Here is a 20,443-nt window from a genome sequence, read left to right as displayed (position 1 = left end):
CTTATTCCAGTCTGCTGTCACCTCTTTCCTTGACAGGAACTGTCCAAAGCAGGAGAGGTTTTCTAAGGGGATTTACTACTGCTCTGGGCAGTTCCAGACTCAGACAGGGGTGGCAGTATAGAGTACTGTGTAAGGCTATGTTCACACAATGTAAAACTACGGCCGTAGTTCTCACCGTAGGATCCCGCACGGTGCCGGAAAAAACTGACAGGTCAGTTTTCTGCGGCCGGAATTCAGCGAATCAGCTCCGGCCGCTCGCTTCACTGTGTGCTATTGTAAGCTCTGATGCGGGCGCGCGCTGATGCGCCTGCATCAGAGCTCTGCGGCCAGAATGATCACCCGGCCGGTACTTAAGTAACGGACGAGATGATCCAGCCAGAGACCGGCCGTTCCGTGACCCGGCCGGGGTCACGGAACGGCCGGTCTCATACGTTGTGTGAACATAGCCTAAGACTGGAAAGAGAACAGCACTTCCTGCAGGACATACAGCAGCTGATGAGTACTGGAAGACTGGAGATTTTTAAATAGAAGTAATTTACAAATCTGTGTAACTTTCTGACACCTTTTACTTTATCATTAGAGATGAGCCTATGGCTGTATCCATGTTTTCCAGGGCTCCCTAGGGCTGCATCCAACTTCTTCAGTCACCGGTAATCAAATGCTGCACGCTGAGGTTCAGATGGAACCGAGCATGCTCAGGATTCACACATCTTTATTTATGTTTAGTTTATGTTCCATTGAAACAAAAAATGGTTCTGGATTTTAGAGTCTCTTTTAGCTTCTTGACATGACCACCTTACCAAACAATTGGCGCATGACACGTTGCCTCTGTGAAACCAGTGATCTATTATCTTGTAGGTTATAGGGAACAGGACTTCTTTAAAGGGAACCAATCACGCCGAAATTGCCCCCATTGATAAGGAAGCGTGCTGGTACATCAGCCAGCACGCTTCCCAAACATTCCCCTGTCCCCTCCGTCCCCTCTTTTGTTAGCCCGTAATCTTACTTTTGTGATGTCCCGCGCCGTATGCTAATCAGCCCCAAGTAGTCAAGGTGGGCTGAACTAGTCAAGGTGGGCTGTACTAGTCACGGTCCTGGGCGCTGTAATCACGCCCAGAGGGGCGTGATTCAAAGACCTTCGCTCCGCCGACGTCATCTCTGGCCCGCGCTCACATCGTCAGCGCGCCGCGTCTTTCGCATGCGCGTGCACGGCGTGCGGAAGACGTCGGCGTTGGAACGCAAGCGCCGCCGTCTTCCGCACGCCGCGCACGCGCAGTACGTCAGCGTCTTCTCCCGCCGTACTGCGCATGCGTGGCATGCGAAAGACGCGGCGCGCCACCGACGTGAACGCGGGCCAGAGATGACGTCGGCGGAGCGAAGGTCTTTGAATCACGCCCCTCTGGGTGTGATTACAGCGCCCAGGACCGTTACTAGTACAGCCCACCTTGACTAGTTCAGCCCACCTTGACTACTTGGGGCTGATTAGCATATGGCGCGGGACATCACAAAAGTAAGATTACGGGCTAACAAAAGAGGGGACGGAGGGGACAGGGGGATGTTTGGGAAGCGTGCTGGCTGATGTACCAGCACGCTTCCTTATCAATGGGGGCAATTTCGGCGTGATTGGTTCCCTTTAAGATTAAGCTCCTTTCACGCATAGTACTTTTTCTTAGCAAAATCTAGGAGTAGAACCGACGGAGAGAAGATTTGCACCATCTTGTGTTTTGTGCCCACATCTGATTCTAGTTTTATACAGTATACTGCCCAAAATACTACACAAAACCCTGCCCAAGGTATAAATAGGAGGCTAAAAAATACAGATCTTGTTTGTGTATGCCTTTTGACTTTTATATTGTAGTGTCCTTTGATGCCCTTTCAGAACTAGTAACCAAAGCAGATACAATTTCCATGGAATAAGGAACATGTCACTACTGATGCAATGCATTTGTCAATTGTGAGGCATACATACATGTGATATTATAACCATACAGGGCACATATCAGAGCCATTTTACATATGAATAGTATCACAGAATACACAGGCAGCTCAAAATTCCATATGAGCAGACTGTGCCCTGCTCCATTGTAATAACAAAAATAGTGCTCCTCTTATCCATACATCCAAGTATGGGCTCTGTTCACATCTGCCTTGTGGTTTCCATCATAAATATAAGCCACAATGCAGTGCACTGGTCACACAACAAACAAACAAACAATCATGGATCCATTACATGTTAGACATTGGCATCAATCAATGGACCACATTGACCTGCAATCTGCCAGGTTCTGCTGTGGTTTGAGAATCTGAATGTGAACACAACCTAAAAGGATCACAAAAGCAACACAAAACCTACCTGGTCGTGGGAAAGTGCTTTCCATTGTATATAGAAGAGTGCAATGTCAACACAATAGATGCTTAAAACCTACCACAACAAAGCAATTGTGATAAAAACCGCCCGCACCAGGTTAAAGGTTAATTCTGGGATGGTGTGGCTGCCATGCTTGCTCAGCTTTACCAGGTGCCCTTTGCCTTCAGCATCAGGTAAACATGTTTAGAGACAGAAAGTATCAGGTAAAGGAGAGTATTCACTGCATCTATGTCACCCCTTGCTACTCCCTGTACTGGCAGAGGTCGGATAGCACATAGCAATAGGGATGGTGTTAGAATGTGGGGGCTAGATCATGGTAACTGAATATACTGAAATATTGATGATATTTTGTAAATACACAATAACATTTGAAAAGACAATGATAAGGAACCATATTTATACAGTCTATGGCAGTCCACTGAGAAGTCTATTCATTTTATTATAAAATGAATATGAATTAGCAGAGGGGAATGCCAAAGCACGGAGCCACAGCAGTTGTGCAAAAAAAAAAAAAAATCTCCAAGCTTTATAGTCAATAGAGAAATAAGTATAATGGTAAAGTTAATATTTATGTTTATATCATTATTATTATTTTTTATTTTTTTTTAATCATTGATTCATTTCTGTTTTGCCTCCAGAAAAAAAGGGGGAACTTCTTCTTATCTTCCACTTTTTTCACTACACTTTCCCCCATATGCCAATTTCAAAAGTGAAACATGTATTATATAGCCTCAGGGCCATTTTTTGATAAATCTCCACTTTATTGAATATGCAAGTTAGGTGGTTTGGTGCACAGGGCGTAGGACTACAGCCCTCAGTGCACCAATCCCCCTTTGGTCCACCCCTACTCATGAATATTGAGGTGGTAGTGAAGTCATTCCAGCCATTCATCACTGCAGAGCACCAGATGAATATTCCAGAAAAGTGGCTGGTCAGATTGGTGCATTGATGGCTGTAGTACTACCCCCAATACACCAAACCGCGTAATTTGCATACTGAATAAAGTGAAGATCTACAGAAAATGGATGGAAGATGTAGGCAAGAGTTTTCTAACCTGCTGTTAGTTTCCCTTTAAGTAGAGAGAGAGAGAGACTGTGCATAAAAGTTTCTGGGGCACATTTTTCAAGTGCCCTGGTGTACACCATGGAAAAGGCACAGATTTTTGGTGGCGTGAGCATTTTCCATGTTGTAAGCCCCACTCATCTAATATGTGGGCAGGGGGTGCGGCAAGGCGCAGGGCCTCCTCCAGTGCCTAATTTATCATGGTGTAAGCCTGCAGACAACTATGGCAGACATGCCAAAGTGCATTGAAAAAATGTGCTAAATTCATCATACTGTACATCTTACAGTAACACCATAAATTTATTCCATAAGGGAAATAGTGCAAGCTAAAAAAGTTGAATAAAAAAAGCGCACTTATGACTTTTTTTTTACTTTTTAAATAATTGCAGTCCATAAACCCATCTTAATCCCAGTCCACGCACACCTTTGACCCTACTTTTACAAACTGAAATGCATAACGTAAATGGTTAATACACCTGTCCCACATCAGGTCAGAAATGTACCAAAAAAAGGAGCCAAAATCTTGACGAATCTAGGCCACTTTTAAAGGTACTAAAAATCTTGTCAAGCTGAGTGAAGCATAATGCCATGTAGTATGTGCCCACTGCAGCAGCTTCCCCTGTACTACTACGTGACCATAGCAAAGTTCTCAGCAAGCTATAGGCATGACGCTGGTCAGATTCCATAAATAAGCACCATGCTACGGTGTTGTCCTGACAACAGCAATGCACAGACCCACAAATTGCCAGGATGTCTCTGGTGGCGTTACTATAACAACAGATGAGTCTTTCCGATACAAGTAGTACGGGTATGTGGACTGGATTGTTTTTTTTTTTTTTTTTTTACACAGTCCGTGCTACAATGCAATGATCAAAAACTCCTTTCTTTCATGTATATCTATGCCATCAAAGTTATATGCACTATTTCCATGTTCAAACATAAAAGTAACCAGTTCTGACCTGAAACCATTGTTGTTTGTATATGTGCTTTAAGTTTTACAGTTTCTATCAGGTATTAATGCGCTATATCCAGGGCTATTCTCCCTGGGATAACCACCTACGATGTGTGCTGAAGCTGCTCTCGCTCTTCTGTGTACACTGGAATAATAGAACACTATATACCATATCTACAGGCAGATTAAGGCCTTTGTAGAACCTTCTTTTTATTACACTGAGACCGCAGATCAGGTTTTCTATGGAGGATTTTTAGATACCGTATGACTATATCAATACAGTACATTCTATTGAAAAGACCATCCTTGTAGGAGACCAAGTTTGCTTGCAATTTTGGATGGCGTTTAGAGCTGGATTCTGTTGAGCAGACCTGTCAAACTGTTTGGGTTCGGGAACACTCTTTTTATCCGAATTCCTCGGGGCTGCCAAAGTTGGATGCCACATGGATACAGCCATAGGCAGGATACAACTTCTGCAGGTGCGGGGAATCAAATGCCGAGCGTTCGGGTTTGGAGAACGTTGCAGAAACGGAACAGTCTGACGTGTCATCTCAACACTACAGCTGGCTACATCCCTAGAGCCAAAAAATGAAAAACTAAAGTTGATGACATGAAAACTTTAGGGTTCACAATGTAAGATTATGCTACCTGGCTGCAGTAAAATCGTGTTGGCTCTTCGAAAGAACTGTCTCTAGAAGTCTATAGTAATACAGTATGTCTACCTCTATGTTAGAAGGATTAGAGGAAACATGGAAGGATTAGAAAAACATAGTTGATTTCTCTTAAAAACAGCATTAGAGAAGAGCTAAACGATTTGGCATCAATTAGATTCTGACCGCATTTTACAAATAAAGTGGTATCCATTAGAATTTAAACTTTTTGTGATTCATTGTGGATTTGTTTCATCTCTGTTCTTTTGCACTGAGCAGCCTCAATGTAAGAGGTGATGCTGAATGCAGGAGCATAAAGGAGCAGGGACTCCTACCTTTGACAGGAGTCCCTGCTCCTGAACATATTTTAAGGGGGCAATCACAAGACAAATGAGTTAGGGTCCTATTAGATTAAGTTATTTTTCTTTTTCTCTGATTAACAATAAACCATTGAAACGAGCGCTTTTGAGAAAGATCTGAAATCATTCACCATAAATGATAGTTGCTAGTTACGATTACAATTACGACTGTAATTTCACCCAGTAATATTTCCATGTAATAGGGCCCTTTCTTCTAAATCAGGCAGAGGTGACTGGCCAGGTGAGGTGGTGTGGTGCACAGGTTACAACATTCTCAGCTAATGTATTTGTCTAATAATTTAATTTCTCTATGTCTCGCCCTAATTTTGGTTACCCACATCATGTTCTGAATGCTCTTACCCCATCTTTGGGTTTGTTTTTATGGGGTTGGGAGGTTATAAGTCTGGTCATCATGTGGAGTATTTATTAGTGGTGATACAGTTTAGAAATTTTTATATGTTTATTGGAGGGGGGGGGGGTAGGTTGTAATGGTTGGCTATCCTCCCAACTGTGTAATGCATGCTTATGGTAGGTTTTAGGAGTTGACTAAATCTGGGAGATTTTCTAATCCCTAAATAGCAGTACAATTGCCTGTATTTTCTATGAAATAGGTACTGTAGCACTCTGTACAACCCCAATGAATATGCTGCATTCTATGATGAAGGACAAAAAATGTGCCATATGCAAAAACTAATCACACTAATCTAGGGAAATCTGTCAGCTCCAGTATGTAAGGGCACAAGGGCACACTGGTATTAGCAAACTTGTATAGTCAAGAATACAGCATAAAAACCACAGGCTAGACCTATGTACTCACGTCAGACAGATTGTGCCCTCCCTTTTCTGTGTGACATTTCCAAACAATGCAACAATTTATACAAGTAACAGTAATAAAACGAATACAAATCAGGAAACAATTTATAAGAATAATAGGAACAGCAAGAAAACTTCCTCTGTGTTATACAGTTCCATAAATGCATCCCACAGCCCTGCCATATGAATGATATGTTACAGTGCATATAATAATGCTGTATATGTTATCGCAAGCTCATCTTGTCAGAATAATAATATACAGTATATAGAGGTGGAAATGAGACAGGTAGATACAGTACATAGATAGATAGATAGATAGGTAGGAGATAGATAGGTAGGAGATAGATAGGTAGGAGATAGATAGATAGATAGATAGATAGATAGATAGATGATAGATAGAAAGATAAAAAAATAGATGATAGATAGACAGAAAGCTAAAAATAAATAGATAGATGATATGCTGCGTTTACACGGAACGATTATCGTGCGAATTTGCACGATAACGATCGAATTCGAACGATAATCGTACGTGTAAACGCAGCGAACAATCAAACGACAAGCAAGAAATCGTTCATTTTGATCTTTCAACAACTTCTCAAATCGTCATTGATCGTTCGCAAAAAATCGCAGAACGCAAAAATCGCAGAACGCAAAACGATCGCAAAACGATCCATATGATATATTGCACCGTCTAAACGCTGATTGTTATGGAAAAAAAAAAATGTTACTCCGACATCGTTATCTGTACGATCGGGCGAATTATCATTTCGCGTAAATGTAGCAATAGATAGATAATAGATAGATACTGTAGATACATATAACATAAAGTAATAGACAGATATAGAGATATACAGAAGGATAGATAGATAGACAAATGAAAATATTTACACACACCACATACACACACATATACAGACAGTATCATCTGTGATGACTAATGGTTGTATAGTCTGTCAGTTGGGTTGTGTGTTCTATGAGTGGATTTAACCCTTGATGTTTTGGCAGATTCCAGTAACATGTCCTAGTCTAGAGCCCCCAGCACATAGAGAATGACCCCAGCAGCCTGCAGAGTATAATAGAGGTTATAGGAGGAGGTCGCAGCACATACAGTACAGACAGCTGACCCCCCCCCCCCCCCCTGTAATCCCCAGGACCTTTCCCCTTACCATGTATGTGCCACAGTAAAGCGCCTCTGCTTGGGGATATTACTGTTGAGCAGCATCCTGCGGAGCAGCCTGGGGGAGTTCCTGGGGGAGATGATAGGTGACAACCTGGGGGACACAGTAGAAGTCTTCCTGGTGGCTTTGGACTTCTCATGCTGCAACAGGTTCTCCCTTAAAGTCTTGACCAGATCCTCATTCAGCCAGGGGTTAGGGCAGTGAGTATTATCCACTTCAGGGACTGCCAGGGTGTCTGAGCTTGGTGCCTGCTGCTGAGCCATGTCTTCTCTGCAAGTTTAGCTAAGTCTTGAAGATAGGGAGGTGTTGGGAGGAGAGCTACCTGCTTGCTGCAGAGCAGCCCTTGCAGTTTACTCTTCTGTTAGCAACATGGTGTGGATCTCCTCCTCAGCTCCTGTGTCCAGTGATGTGTCCACCCAGCAGACTAACTCCTCCACTGAAGCCTGTCTAACATCCCCCTCCTCTCCTCAGTATCCTTGGCTCTGTGGGCAATGATGAGAAGACCAGGACTGAGCCTGCATTAGAGCTGCCTTGTCAGAGCCCTACAGGTTCTGCTAAACTATTACAAGTCCTCCACTGCAGCTGTGTCTATGTACATAGAAAGTAGAGGGAGGAGGCAAGTGAACGCCTGTTCATGTGGCTGGCAGCCTCTCTTCCTATAGTGCAGTACACTGCCAGGGATCCTTAGACAAGAAGTCAACCGGAATATTCTTCCTTTCCTGCCATCTGCTTTGCTGTATGTGCAGGTAGAGAGGCAGAGACATAATGTAATTTATTGATAGTTCAACCATAAATTATTAGTTCTATGAGCTGGAAAATGCTGCAGTGCTGAGAGTGTGTGGAAATACCTGCTGCACCCACACACAGACAGGAGCAGCCTCCAGATCCTGCAGCTCCCAGCAATCATTAGATTGATAGCAAACACTTTGGAGTTTGCTCTGCTAATAAAGAACATAAATCCCGATTGCTAGAAAGAATCCATTTTCCTTAATTTGAAGAAGTTTGTTTGAATAGTTTTGTTTACTTTTTCTTTTTCAAAATCAAATATTTAATTTGTTTTGACAACAAAAGACACGTCTGGTAGAGTCACAATACAACCTTAAAGGGGTTATCCAGCGCTACAAAAACATGGCCACTTTCCCCCTACTGTTGTCTCCGGTTTGGGTGGAGTTTTGAAACTCTGTTCCATTGAAGTAAATGGAGCTTAATTGCAAACTGCACCTGAACTTGAGACAACAGTAGGGGGAAAAGTGGCCATGTTTTTGTAGTGCTGGATAACCCCTTTAAAGGGATTTGCCAAGTTATTTTTTTAGTTTTCCCCTATCCACACGATAAGGGTTACATATGAAAATGCAGGAGGTCCGACCTCTAGACTGCCCTGGGGATCTGTAAAAGGGCACCTTGATTCCTTTGTTTTGCATGGAGCCGCAGGTTGGCGAGTGACCCCCTGTTCCATTCATTCTCTATGGAGCCACTGGAGATAGCTGAGTACAGCACAGAATTCTTCCTGACATACATGGCCTCTTTATTTCTCAGTCATGTAGCTTGTATCACTATTGATAAATGTTATTACTTAGGGGGTTCTAAAAAGCTATTTATTTGGCTTAGGAATGCAATTCCTAAGGGGAGTGATTGTTAGTGCACTCCTGGCGTCTGTGACCGGAGTTGAAGGGTGCACCAAGGGTTACTGTTATATCAGTATGCAGACTGACAAAACATCTGCAGAAGGCAAATTTGCTGCCTGAACCCAAGAGCAGCACAGCAACAAGTATGACGCTTGAAATTACTTGCTTATTCCATAGTGTGAACATACCTTTAAAGGGAACCTGTCACCCCTGGATGGCCCCTCAAACCTACCCTACCCCTTGATACGGCCCCCTATACTAACCTCACCCTTTCGGTCCCACCGCAGAGATACGGCCACCCACTGATCTGCGCCCTAAATATGCGAAAGAGCGGAGATGAGTCCGACGTCCATGGGAAATCATTGGAGCATTGTTTTTCTATGGACGGCAGACTCATCTCTGCTTATTAGCATATTGAGCGCGCAGATGGTCAGACAGCCATGTCCCCGTGGCGGGACCCGCATCCGGAGCAGGACGGGAAGGATGGGGTAAGTCCCATACTTATCCAGGGGTAGGGTGGGTTCGTTGGGCCCTCCGGGGGAGACAGGTTGCCTTTAATGAGCATATAAAATAACTTATTTATATGAAATAATAAGTATTCAGTCAGCATAAATAAAAAAAAAACTAAAAATAAATGTAAAGTATATATTCAGTTTTTCTGGGAGTTTCTGCATGCCGGTAAATACGTCAGTTGCAGGATTATTTTTTTTTTTTTTCATTCTGCATCTGCCACTTCAGTAAATTTCAGTAAATGCTGACAAAGCAAGTGTAGTCTGTTGCTTAGGAGACCGTGAACAGCAACTAGCAGAATAAGCTAATACTCCAAATTCCACCATATATATATATATATTATATTGCTCAGGAGATCACCTATACTGGTTCTTGTCCCCCTTAATCTAATTTAATTGTTTTATTAGCATTGTTTTTTAAGTATCCACTAATAAATTTTAAAATATATCTAAATATAGTGGTTGCAGATACTTTTTTTATGATTTACAGATTCAAAACCTTAGCATAGATTACAAAGATAATATGCTGGCTACCTGCATCCACCACTAGAGGGAGCTTAGGTGCTAACTGCATACTGTTATACATACTGGCCACCACAATTTTTTTTTTTTATCAAATGTTTAAAATGTATTGTTAAGGTCACTGTGATAATAGTAAATACAAAAATGTGCCATTCTTTTTCTACTAAAATAATGTTTTTTTTTTTTTTTTTTTTCTTCTATGTTCATGTTCCCTCTGCCCTCAGGTTTGCATGTAAATTAGACCGAAGGGCACTTTTGCCTTCCTAGAGAATATTTATACAGATGAACTTCATCATTTTTTTCAGTAGGTTTTCATCTATTTTAAAAAGATAATATAACATAATCTAATAGAGCTGCTTGTATCCTCTACAGGAGAGTGTGCAGATCTTGATGATACAATTATAGTGGAAGTAATTGGGTCAGAGTTAATTACCGATTGAAGTTACAGAGCACTCCTGGCAATGTTCATTATCTTGACGCATTTCTCTTAACTTAGTGTAAAACGCAATGGAGAGACCATTACTGATACTTCAATGAACCTTGCTCATCAATAGAATATTGCCATCATGCTCTCAACAATACCTCCATGCCACAGATCCCCAAAAAGCATACAAATTTGTTAGCACCAGCCAGAAATAAAACATGGATTAATATATTGAGTGCTAAAACACAGTTAACATGTTGAGAATTGTGTTTCTGTGTCCTTTCTTGTGACTTTGCTGATGAGACTGTAATAATGTAATGTTTCTATATGAGGCTACATTTGTAGCATTTCTGGGTCATTTGTGGGTATTGCTGGGGATGGGGTTAAAAAAGTTGTTTCAACAATATTTGATGCATACATCAATAAGAAGAGCAAAGATACAGTAGGAAACTCTGCAATGTACCTTATCAGAGAAAAATGCCTCTTTCTACGTTAATTAGAATCCTTTCATCCTCCATCCTCCTAAACTCATTTCTGTGGAGGGAAAAAAAGCTCAAGTCCATATTGAGAGAGGAAATGGAATATCAGCTCACTGAGGGATTAGGTTATATGCTGTCCAGGAGGTGGCTGTAGAGAACGAGAATGCTTATAGTATGTCCAGTGAAGTCCTGGACTCACAACTTCTCAGTACTAGTCTATGATTTCCTCTGTGCTGCTGCTTCTATAAGTGTACTATAGAGACTTGTGTGTGTGTAGTGTATAAGAGATGTCATAACTACTTTTATCCACCCACAATCTCAGGTACAACTAAATATTAGAGATGAAGTCTACATACAGAACAAATGGTGAAAAATGCCATATACCAGATATAAAATAGTCAGAAATTGTTCTGCTTATTTGCACACGCATGACAATTAAGTTAAAGGTTACATGAAATGGCTTGCATGCTTTAAATAGAAATGTTTTTGGCTATTTAAAGGAGAAGTCCAGTGAAAATTTTTATTAAAGTATTGTATTGCCCCCCAAAAGTTATACAAATGACCAATATACACTTATTACGGGAAAGGCACATAAAGTGCTTTTTTTCCCTGCACTTACTACTGCATCAAGGCTTCACTTCCTTTTTGTAATGTTATAATATGCTATAATAAGGTTGTATTATTTTTTGTGCCGGAGAAAGACTGATAGAGGGACCCAAGTTTGCAGTAATCATCCTCCTCCAAGTAAGTAATGTGTAAGTGGCACCTTTGATATAGGGTGTAACTACAGGGTTGTAGCAGAACAAGCGTGATTGGCGTGCAAATTACAGACACACAATAGGGCAAGTCAAGGTGATTCTGGAAAAGGTTAATGAGTTAACCATCACAGGTTTTACCTTAAAGGAGAAGTCCAGCAAAAATCAAAATGACAGGCGGGGTGGTGGGGGAAACCTAATACAGAAACTATGCTTAACAGACCCCATGCCTGCGCTGTGTCCTTGGCTGCATCCATGTTTTCCAGACAACCTTAGAGCTTTATCTAAGTTCAGCAGCCCCCGCTAATCAAAAGTTCAGATTAGCATGGACTCGAACCCGAACCCGGTTTGCTCATCTCTAGTAGTGATACATTCTAGGAGCTTGACGTTCTTTATTATGTGCCTCCGCCCCCCCCCCCCCCCCCCCCCCCCGACACAATAGTTTTTTCATTTTTTTTGCCGCCAGACTTCTTTAAGGTGTGAGGGCATTGTAAATGTACTTCGGCACTTCCTGTGGTATTCTTTTGCACCCATAGTAGCATGGAACCATCTTGGGGGAAAAAAACTACAATATAGGTCCTAAAGTGGAAGTAATTAGGCTCAGACAAGTAAGACAACCTACATAAAGAAATCACAAAGGGCAAGCAAACAAAGTAATGACTCTTTCTAAAAATTATACCTTTAGTCTAAACATTTAATATCCATGGTGGAACTGAATGCTTCACGCTTACAAATTTCAGATCTGACCAGTTCTTTGTCATATCCCAAGGCTATACAGCATTTTCTGGTTCAAAAGTTTAATATCTGCTGCTTGCACCATTTTATACCTCCAAGTATCAATGAGTGCCCTCTAGTATTAGTACTTTTTCAGTTTTACAAAGCTGGTGGAATGTAACAGAGGTACAAGAGGCATTTTACAAGTAGTCATATTGGTATCCTTAATTTGACCTTAACAAGAGATGAACGAGCTCCAAAATTCTTGAATGCTTGTTACTCGAGTCTAGTATTACTGGAGTGCTTGAATTGAGTAGCAAGCCCCATTGAAATCAATGGGAGACTCGAGTATTTAAAGGGGTACTCTTAGCCGGAAACATATTTTAACTATGGTCTGAGACTGGGGTTGAGACATGATGTTTCAGGCCTGCTCAGCCAGTCAGCGGCAGAGACGGGAGCCCGCTACAGCAAGTGGTGACAATGCAGGAAAGTTGAACATTTGCTGCCTGATTCCGTCATAGGTTATAAATGATTAATGTCAGTCCCCAACACTTTGTTGTTGTTATTATTATTATGCAGCCCTTAAAAGAATTAGGAATTTTTTAAAAAGCAGAGAATCCCTTTAAGTAATTGATAAATCATTCACCAAGGGCCCTTTTACACAGAAAGATTATCTGACAGATTATCTGCCAAAGATTTGATGCCAAAGCCAGGAATGGATTTGAAAAGAGAAGAAATCCCAGGCTTTCCTTTATGACCTGATCTCTGTTTATAGTCTGGTTCTGGTTTTGGCTTCAAATCTTTGGCAGATAATCTAGCAGATAATCTTTCTGTGTAAAAGGGCCCTTAGAAAGCTCTTCTTTGGTACAAAACTGATAATATAATGTAATAAAAAGGGGGCACTATATCCCAGACCATAGAAATATCACATTCGCTGCATGAACATTCCTAACGTAAGCAGAAAGTATAACTGCATCTCTATGGAAACCTATACAAGGGAGTCTGCTTTTAAGATCTCCGAGGAGCCGGCAGCTTGGATTTTGAAAGGAGTGCTTCTAACAAAAGATGACAAATATTTCTTAAACAGCACAATTTTACAGAGGAAAAGTGCAGTTCAAAGAAAAAATACTACCTTTCACATCTTACAAAGTGCAAAAATAAATCACTATACTGTAAGTAGTGTATTGTGGGGAGTATAGATGTATCAGCTTATAATAGTAGATGCAATGCCCTCTCTTCATTCCAAATTCTCTCTTTTTCTTAAAGCTAGACAACCTGATGGGTATGAGACTTTTGCTCAAACTGTATAACTAATGCGCAACACGAATCTATGTCCAGGACTGGCTAAGTGTACATCCATCCACACTGTGTACAGCTACTTGCTTGCAGCTATAGGCAGGGGCGGTCTTGGCATTTCTGGGGCCCCAAGCAAAGTCATGTCTGGGGCCCCCCCATGCCCCCCCTCCTCGACATGCGCTGCCCCCCCCCCAGTAGTCTTCTTATAACCCTCCTACCACCATACAGAGATTACATATCACCTCAAAACTGCTCTGAACAAAACAGGAAGATATTACCAATGATGCCATAACATAATACTGCCACACCATGACCCCTATCACTACAGACCCTATAACAGAGTGCAGTTACATCCAGTGACTTACAGGAGGCGTCTTCTCTGATCAGCGTCTTTTACTTTTTTTTCTTTCTCTCCCCATCCAGCCTGAGCCACCTTGAAGTCTTCTCCCGGCTGGTAATCTTCCCTCCAGAATCTGTCAGAGAAATATTTTAGGCTCCAACACATACAGTAGTTAGGTCCCCTGTACCCCTATATAGTAGTTACGCCCCTCTGTGCCCCCACAGATTAAAGGTGTCCCTGTGCCCCCCACTTAATAATTAGGTATGTTCTGTGCCCCAGTATAGTAGTGAGGCATATAGGCACTTCTGTGCAGTCCCAATGTAATTAAGACCGCTGTGTGCTGCCCCCAGTTATATAGACCCCTTGTGCGCTGCCGACAGTAGTAAATACCACTTGTGTGCTGCCCCCTGTAGTATATACCTCTTGTGTGCTGTCCCCAGTGGTATATAGACCCCCCTGTGTGCTCCCGCAGTTATATATAGACCTGTGTGATCCCCCAGTTATACATAGCCCCCCTGTGTGCTCCCCCAGTATACTATATAGACCCCCTGTGTGCTTCTCCCAGTCGTATATACCCGTGTGCTCCCCCCAGTTGTATATACCCCCGTGTGCTGCCCCCAGTTGTATATACCCCGTGTGCTGCCCCCAGTTTTATATACCCTCTGTGTGCTCCCCCACTTGTATATAGCCTCCCTGTGAGCTCCCCCACTTGTATATAGCCCCCCTGTGTGCTCCCCCTTATATAGCCCCCCTGTGAGCTCCCCCACTTGTATATAGCCCCCTGTGAGCTCCCCCACTTGTATATAGCCCCCTGTGAGCTCCCCCACTTGTATATAGCCCCCTGTGTGCTCCCGTTTATATAGCCCCCCTGTGCGCTCCCCCCGTTTATATAGCCCCCGTGCACTACCCCACTTATATAGAGCCCCCCTGTGTGCTCTCCTGTTTATATAGCCCCCCTGTGCGCTCCCCCGTTTATATAGCCCCCCACTTTGTGCTCCCCCCGTTTATATAGCCCCTCTGTGCGCTCCTCCGTTTATATAGCCCCCTGCGTGCTCCCCCCGTTTATATAGCCCCCCTGTGCGCTCCCCCCATTTATATAGCCCCCCTGTGCGCTCCCCCCGTTTATATAGCCCCCCTGTGCGCTCCCCCCGTTTATATAGCCCCCCTGTGCGCTCCCCCCGTTTATATAGCCCCCTGTGCGCTCCCCCCGTTTATATAGCCCCCTGTGCGCTCCCCCCGTTTATATAGCCCCCCTGTGCGCTCCCCCGTTTATATAGCCCCCCTGTGCGCTCCCCCCGTTTATATAGCCCCCCTGTGCGCTCCCCCCGTTTATATAGCCCCCCTGTGCGCTTCCCCCCATTTATATAGCTCCCTGTGCGCTCCCCCTGTTTATATAGCCCCCTGTGCGCTCCTCCCGTTTTATATAGGCCCCCTATATATAACACACACAAAAAAACAAAAAAAACATTTTTACTCACCTGGGTCCGGCGTCTCCTCTTCTCGTCTCTTCCCTCTTGTGGCCGCGGGAAGTGTTTCCCCTGCGGTCACATAAGGCCGCTCTCCCGTTGTCATGGCACCGGCGCTCCAGTGACGCCTCGAGCGCCGGCACCAGAGACACAGAGCAGCCTCTTGTGACCGCAGGAAAAACAATGGCTCCTGCCCTGCTCCTGGCTCCTGCCCTGTCAGTGCCGCTGCTGCCTGTAACTATGTGCGCTCGTTACGAGCGCACATAGTTAGCCGCAGCGGTCCTGGGCACCAGAGCCTGGCCCCCCTGGATGTCGGGGGCCCCACGCAATTGCGTGGTATGCGTGGTGCCCAAGACCGCTACTGGCTATAGGAGCACTTGAGTTGTACAGCTTGAGTAACTTAGTTCCATTATTGCACCTGAATGATCTCCAGACAGTCATTTGACTAAAATGTGAGCAAATCGGGACTAAGCCAACTATTGTGCAACCTTCCCCATTTGTTTCCACTGAAGTGTTCCTCTAGGTGGAAAATGTTGTGCAACTTCAATTGTGTGATAGACACATTATGGATTTGGGTCAAGTGCCCCTTGGTGCTAGAGAGCTTACAGTTCAATTGTCATCTAGCACTGACCTAAAAGTGTCTGTCTGACTTCTCACTGCTAAGTAGCACACTTATTCTGCATGTTTTAGTCATTCCAGAGAAAGAGACTGACATCACTTCTATGTGATAACCTAAATGTGATAGAGACATCTAGGAAACGGATATAACTTTACTCTCTTACTTTACTCTCTTACTTTCCAATATGGTTTCTGATACTTTTTTGTCCCTAAAACCAGGGGCAATAATAGCATAAAGGTAGACCATACAATTACTAAGAGACCTCAACCCATCATAGATTGCATTAAGTAAAAAAAAAAAGCAGAACAATCTAAGATGCGTTTCCTTCTTATCATGTATGGAATGGGAAAAAGGTGGTGGTGGTGGTAGGAGACAAGTTATTTATCTTATGGGTACATGGTAGTGGAAATCACTGGCAGAATCGGGACAACTCCAGAAAAAAATATTTTTCTTTCAAATCAACTAGTGTTACTTCTATTAAAAAAAAATCGCAAGTTTTCCAGCTGCTGTATTTCATAGACATAAACATAAATATGCAGGACATACAGCAGCTAATAAGTACTGGAAGACTTGAGAAGTAAATTACAAATCTCTGGCACTTTCTGACACCAGTTGATTTGAAAAAAACAACAACATTTTTTTTCGCTGGAGTTCCCCTTTAAGATCAGCGTGTGAGATGCCAGTCCTAATAATTCCCCCTATTGTGTTGTGGGTAACTAACCATCAATAAATGTTTATTTACTGATGTTTTAGGCTCACTTACAACGAATATGTATATAGCAACAAACTAAAGGATATATAAGTTCTGATGACTGCAGATCCTGATTGAAGTGGCACAGTCTACGCTGAATTATAGTTATTATACACTTACCTGATTGTACTCACTCCTAGTGCTCCAACATCTCCGATCTTCTCAAGTGATAATCCTTCAAGAAATGCCTAATGCTAGGTTTCTTCTCTCTTTGGAACAACGATATAAATGAAAATGGTCGTTCACATGCCCCAGTCACATGTCAGTCATCTTAATCGCTGTCTGAACTGCTTTGATATTCTGGAAACTTTTAACATGGCGTAGAAACATGCCAAATGTTCGATCAAATGGTGTCTGGGTTGTAGTAAAGTGTTGAGCCTTTTTAATCTCTCTCCTCCCTGCCGGAGATAGATTCTATATAAAGTCTATTGGGGGGGATTTATGAAGTTTTATATTAGGCCACGCCCCCTTTTCCAGTGCAGGATTCACTAAGAGGCGCACACGAACCTGAGCCCGGCGTCCGAAATCTACACCTGCTTTCAGCAGGTGTAGATTTGGATCATGATTTACACGAGCAGGCGTAAATCATGATAAATGAGGTATGGGAGGAGGCCACACCTCCTCCCCGCCTTGTCACGCCCCCCAAAGCTCCCCCAGTCCACCCATCAGGTGGGTGGGGCATACGGCAGGAGTACGCCAGGGAGAAGGGGCGAATCTGCACCTTCTCCCTGGCGTATGCCTCAGGCGTATGCTTTATAAATGTCCCCCTATGAGTCCCATATACTACACCACACCCATTCTACGGATCGGAGAGTGGTTGGCCATGAGCGGTTGGCCATGTAAAGGAGCTCTAACAATTCATGTACTGATTTTTTTTTATATTGGAAATACTTGCTTATTATTGATTTGGTGAAACAATATTAAAAGGATTTTCTAAGAGTTTAATACTGATTGCCATAAATATTAATACTGATAGGCCATTAATATTTCATTGGTGAGTGTCCGCTGTTTGAGAACCTTATTGATCAGCACAGTGAAGGGGCCTCAGTACTGCAGCCTATTCCCCTTATTGTACTTGGAGGAGAATACTCTATGATGTCATCTGTATTATCTAATAAGTCATATAGATAGTGATTGTCCTCATGAGACAACCTCTATAGAAACCCCTGTCTGGGTTCTTAGAGTTCAGAAACACTTGATGGACATGGACATGCACATGGATAGAAAGCTGCCGGCGTGGGGAAACCAGTGCCACAGTTGTTGTTTTTTTTTAAAACCGTGGCCCGGTTCCCGTGTACACTGCTGTTTTATCCCCAGGCATCGGCTGGCAGTGAATCAATGGATCGGCGGGGGGTTCCTGCCACTGAGGGCGGGCCGGCACACCTCTATTGCTTTAGCCCAAGCTGGTGCTGGGGAATAGAACAGTGCCGTATGCTGAAAACGGGGTGCGGTTAAAAAAAAGGACAGTGGCACCAGCTTCCCCCCCCCGGCGCCGTTTTATCCATGTGTAAAACCTTAAGCAAATGCACTTATGGTACATTCTTTTTAAAGGGGTTATGAGCCATTATAAAATAGAAAGCTGAAAGAGATTATGACACGTTATATAATTGATGGCCTATGGTCAGTATAGGCTACTAATATTTGTCTGGAGGTGTCCCAAATCTCCTAACCCCTGGCATTCAGCTGTTTGAACAGGCATGATGCCACAGCTTTTTTTTAATGCTTACCATTTCTCATACCAGTATAGCCTTACTTTTAGTACAAATGGAACAAGGTACTGTACTGTAGCATTGCCTTGTTCATTTAGGATGACTGCAGTACCATGCACCACCACTAGTAAAGGTTGAGCAATCTGGGTATGTGTAGGTGCTGGTATAAAAGAGGACATGGTGCGTGCCTAAGTACTGCAGCTCCATCAAACAGTCAGTGGCTGGTGACCCCTTTAAATTTCCCTTACCACATAATCTCTAAGAAACTTTATAATTTTATACAGTTTTTTTTAATTGTCTTTGTTGTTTTTTAATACTTCAAAACAATAAAAGCTTGAAACACTATAATGTAACGAAGAAAATATGTTTTTTAAAGATGTTATTTTGTTCTAAAGAAAAAAGCATTGAAGAAATTGTCAAAGGACGGATCATAATATGGTGTACAGTAATTGTGGTGATGGGTTCTAGCGGGTATGAAGAATAAAGCCACATGTAATCCATCGTGATGTCCTCTGAAGCAAAGGAAATATAAGAAAAAAAGAAATTTAATCGAAGTTGACAAACTTTGATGTCAGCAGCTGCTTGGGATCTTACAATTCTAGATGAATAACATTTTGTTTTCCACTGTGTATTGACAGCATTAACATCAATGCCCAACGGAGGCAGGAATGGTTGTTTCTGTGAATGCTCTTCTGCCAACCCAAGAAAACCCATTATCTCCACTATGTGATTTTAAAGGGTTTGTGTCACCATTAATACTTATTTTCTATCCATAGGATCTTAATAATTCATTGTCTATGGAACTGCTAAACATACTGTAGCTGATTGCTGTACTTGGCTATTGGCAGCAGTTCCTTAATGAATAGACAATGAATGGACTGGAAGTGTGCATACTGGAACGAAGGCCCAAACCAATGGGAGCTTCAGAAAAAAATTATTCTCAAGATCACATGGTCTGACCTTGTGGATCACTGATCTACTTACAGCAGCAGTACAGTGACAATAGTTTCCCCATGCTATTCTGCATATAACTGTAAAAAAATAAATAAAATAAAATAAAAAATAGCCATAGGCTGTATCCCAGTTTTCCAGGCGGTCCTCCCGCTGTATCCACCCGCTGCACTGAGCGGGCAGACAGTGGGAATCTGATGCCAAGCGTTCGGCAGTTTCGGACCATCCCTAGTGTTTTTGTTAGTTTTTTTTTTATCCCTAACTCATAACTTTTTTTTCCTCTCAGCATAATCATATGTAGGCTTGTCTTTTACAGGATGAATTCTCTTTTTTAATGGTAGAAAAAAGTTATATTTATATATAATTTTTGTGGGATATGTAAAAAATTATTGTGTTTTGGTTTACCAATTTCATAAGTACATGCTAATGTTTTATTGATTAACTATAGATGGTTTGCATTATATATATATATATATATATATATATATATATATATATATATATATATGAACTTTCTCTAGATGTCTTGAACAAGCGATTACTGTATTACTATGATAGCTTTTCTAGTAGAAGATAGTAGGCCTAAGGGTCCTTTTACATGGAAAGATTATCTGACAGATTATCTGCCAAAGATTTGAAGCCAAAGCCAGGAATGGACTATAAACAGGGATCAGGCCATACAGGAAAACCTGAGATTTCTCCTCTTTTCAAATCCGTTCCTGGTTTTGGCTTCAAATCTGTGGCAGATAATCTGTCAGATAATCTTTCCATGTAAAAGGGCCCTAAGTCCCTAACTGCAATCTTAACAGCTTTGCACCCTGCAACTGTGTCACAGGAAAGGCAAGTCAATGACAAATGAGCCATTTTCTTCTTTATTGTCTAGAAGCTGCCTTAATTGCTG

General features: G+C 42.5%; 1 protein-coding gene across 6 annotated transcripts in view; it reads right to left on the bottom strand.

Annotated features, from left to right (window-relative positions):
* PDE4D (phosphodiesterase 4D) overlaps positions 1 to 20,443 on the bottom strand; it is a 968,497-nt gene that overhangs the window by 497,412 nt on the left and 450,642 nt on the right. The window contains exon 1 of one of the 6 annotated variants that reach the window (XM_069962739.1): positions 7,371 to 7,907. The exons of the other annotated variants lie outside the window; for them this stretch is intronic. Within the exon in view, the coding sequence (XP_069818840.1) occupies positions 7,371 to 7,645 (275 nt within the window). The 5' untranslated portion in view covers positions 7,646 to 7,907. Of the gene's footprint in view, positions 1 to 7,370; positions 7,908 to 20,443 lie in introns of those variants that run through there. 6 annotated transcript variants of the gene reach the window in all.

The sequence above is a fragment of the Dendropsophus ebraccatus genome, chromosome 3 (genome assembly GCF_027789765.1).
Source record: "Dendropsophus ebraccatus isolate aDenEbr1 chromosome 3, aDenEbr1.pat, whole genome shotgun sequence".
NCBI classification, from domain to species: domain Eukaryota; kingdom Metazoa; phylum Chordata; class Amphibia; order Anura; family Hylidae; genus Dendropsophus; species Dendropsophus ebraccatus.
This window is presented reverse-complemented; position numbering and strand designations above follow the sequence as displayed.